The 2,500-nt window shown below is 44.6% G+C and overlaps 1 protein-coding gene across 1 annotated transcript in view; it reads right to left on the reverse strand.

Annotated features, from left to right (window-relative positions):
* cacna1ab (calcium channel, voltage-dependent, P/Q type, alpha 1A subunit, b) overlaps positions 1-2,500 on the reverse strand; it is a 349,885-nt gene that overhangs the window by 132,173 nt on the left and 215,212 nt on the right. Inside the window, exon 7 of the mRNA XM_063208046.1 lies at positions 535-722. Coding sequence (XP_063064116.1) covers positions 535-722 — 188 coding nt within the window. The remainder of the gene's footprint in view (positions 1-534; positions 723-2,500) is intronic.

Raw genomic sequence — 2,500 nt, forward strand, 5'->3', positions numbered from 1 at the left:
CAAATTATCTTGGTCTTGCTTGCACCCTTGCACAGTACACAGTATACTACAGTTTATTTCCTACCTTGTGCAAAAGTAGGCCTACTTAAAATTAAAGTAAAAAATAAATGAAAAAAATAAAATTTGTTTTTCATTTGTCACACATAGTACAGCATGTTGGTCCAGCCCTCAACAAAATGTCAGTCACATAACTACAAGTGTAAGACTCATATAGCACAACACGTCAGTCACAAACATGTAAGCAGAAGTAACCAACTCACATAGTATGGCAAGTTGGTCCACCTATCAAACAGTCACACACGTACAGTAAGCGCATATATATCCGACTCACATAAACACTTTCTTTTGCCTTAAGACATGTAAAAGTTTTTATCTTTTACCTGACATGTTGTGACCCTCTGATGAAGACGGAAGTAACACCGTCGAAACACGTCAGGTAAAAGATAAAAACTTTTACATGTCTTAAGGCAAAAGAAAACCTTAAGTGTTTAAGTAAAACAGTTAGACATAATGAACTTAATATATCCGACTCACATAGTACAGCATGTCGGTCCAGCCCTCCATGGTGATACATTGGAAGACGGTGAGCACTGCGAAGAGGATGTTGTCGAACTGCGTGATGCCGTAGTTGGGGCCCAGCCAGTAGCCGTCGCAGCGGGTGCCCTCAGGGCACAGGCGCGCCGGCTCCGCTTCCCCACACGGCTGCTCGTCCTCCATCTCGTCTGCAAGGGATTATGGGTTAGGTAAGAGGTGTTAAGTCTATGTAATATGCGAGAATACAGCATGTGAAAATGATAGAGTAATGTGACGAACGCAAGTTCTCCTTGGTGCGGCTGTGCTGCATCGCCCCCCTGATTAAAAGCTCATTGGCACTCATTGTGATGATGGACACCTGCAAGGGATCACCTGCGCTTAATTCCCTCCCCCTATATATACTCATGAACGGCGTGACGTTTTCCATGTGCGCTACGCCCTTTTGTGGGGGAAAACAGCCAATGCATGTCAATTGGTGGTGTTGGGGTTTAATAAACGAAAGATAAGGACCTGTAGACTAGCGTCGTTCACGCGCAACACGCCAAAAACGTGTTGAGTTGCCAACTGTTCAAATAATAAAGCCAAACAGCCGTGGAGAAGCATGGACTGTGTTCATTTAGGCTAGCCGATGTAGCTTGCAAGTTGATGAGCCATTCGGTTTGATTTCCCCCATAAAGGGGCGTAACGCACATTTACGAGCAAAGTACCCGGATGGCCGTTCATGCCTACATATTGGACTGCTTCCATTTGATCCTGGCCCTTGAGCTTTAGAAGCCATGCTGGTCATTTTGCTTTGTATTTGGTTTCCTTTGATATTGATTTGTAAGACTTGCACTGTTGAGTAAAACTTTTGAGTGATTTTGAATTCTGTTTCTGCTGTTTTCTTTGCTGGTTTTGTTACATATTTGAGACGAATGTGTGTGCGTGCGCATGTGCGCGTGCATGTGCGCGTGCACTTGTGCATGTGCGTGTGTGTGTGTGTGTGTGTGTGTGTGTGTGTGTGTGTGTGTGTGTGTGTGTGTGTGTGTGTGTGTGTGTGTGTGTAGGGGGGTAGGGGGTGGATGTGTGTGTAAAAACAAACAAACAAAAAATCCATGCAATAGTGACAATGGATGTCGTTGCACCGCCCTGACGTGTGCTACTGCTGAAATATCACTGACCCATATGTAAGCGTCTGCGAGCAGGGTTGCCAGAGGAGGCTGATGATTTCCAGCCCCAAAAATGTTCAAAACCCGCCTAGAAGCACAAAATCCCGCCCAATTCTATTGATTTCTATGGCAAAAATTGGGCGGGTTTTTCTACAAAATGCCATTTTTACCCGCACACGGCCATCCTAAGCAGCCCAATTGGGCGGGAAACTGCTCAATCTGGCAACACTGTCTGCGAGTGATGTCATCCTTGTTAAATTATTGAAGCGTAGACATGAACACAAGATGCAATTTTCAGCCTTTTGGGGTGGCCCACCTCTGGGCAATGCAGGGTTGCGTTTCTCGAAAGCATAGCTGTTAGCCAGTTAGCAACTTGGGTAGTTGTCAATGGGAAATTACATTGCAAACAACAAAGTAGCTAACGTGAGTTAGCAACTATGGCTTCAAGAAATGCACCCCGTCTTGGGCTGATATCCTGATATTGCTCATAGATGATACCACCTACAGGATAACGTGCGCATTGCCTTGTCACCAATTGATGGCAGCAATATACGTACAAAATATAGCAATAACAATGGCGGCGATCTGACTTCAAGCTAGGAAGGGGAACTCGCACACCGTAATGCCGAATGCAATAGTAAACTTTTGTTGCAGTAAGAAAAAACAAACAAAAGTGCTACCCAAGTACAGTGCAGACGTTTCAGTCACAGTCAGACCATCATCAGTCACTATGATCAGTCAATATGAATGTACATTAGTGTCTGTGAATGTGTGTGAGTGACATAGTCCATACTTGTTTTTGAAACCGGTGCACTTGT

Source organism: Engraulis encrasicolus, chromosome 1 (genome assembly GCF_034702125.1).
Source record: "Engraulis encrasicolus isolate BLACKSEA-1 chromosome 1, IST_EnEncr_1.0, whole genome shotgun sequence".
NCBI lineage: Eukaryota > Metazoa > Chordata > Actinopteri > Clupeiformes > Engraulidae > Engraulis > Engraulis encrasicolus.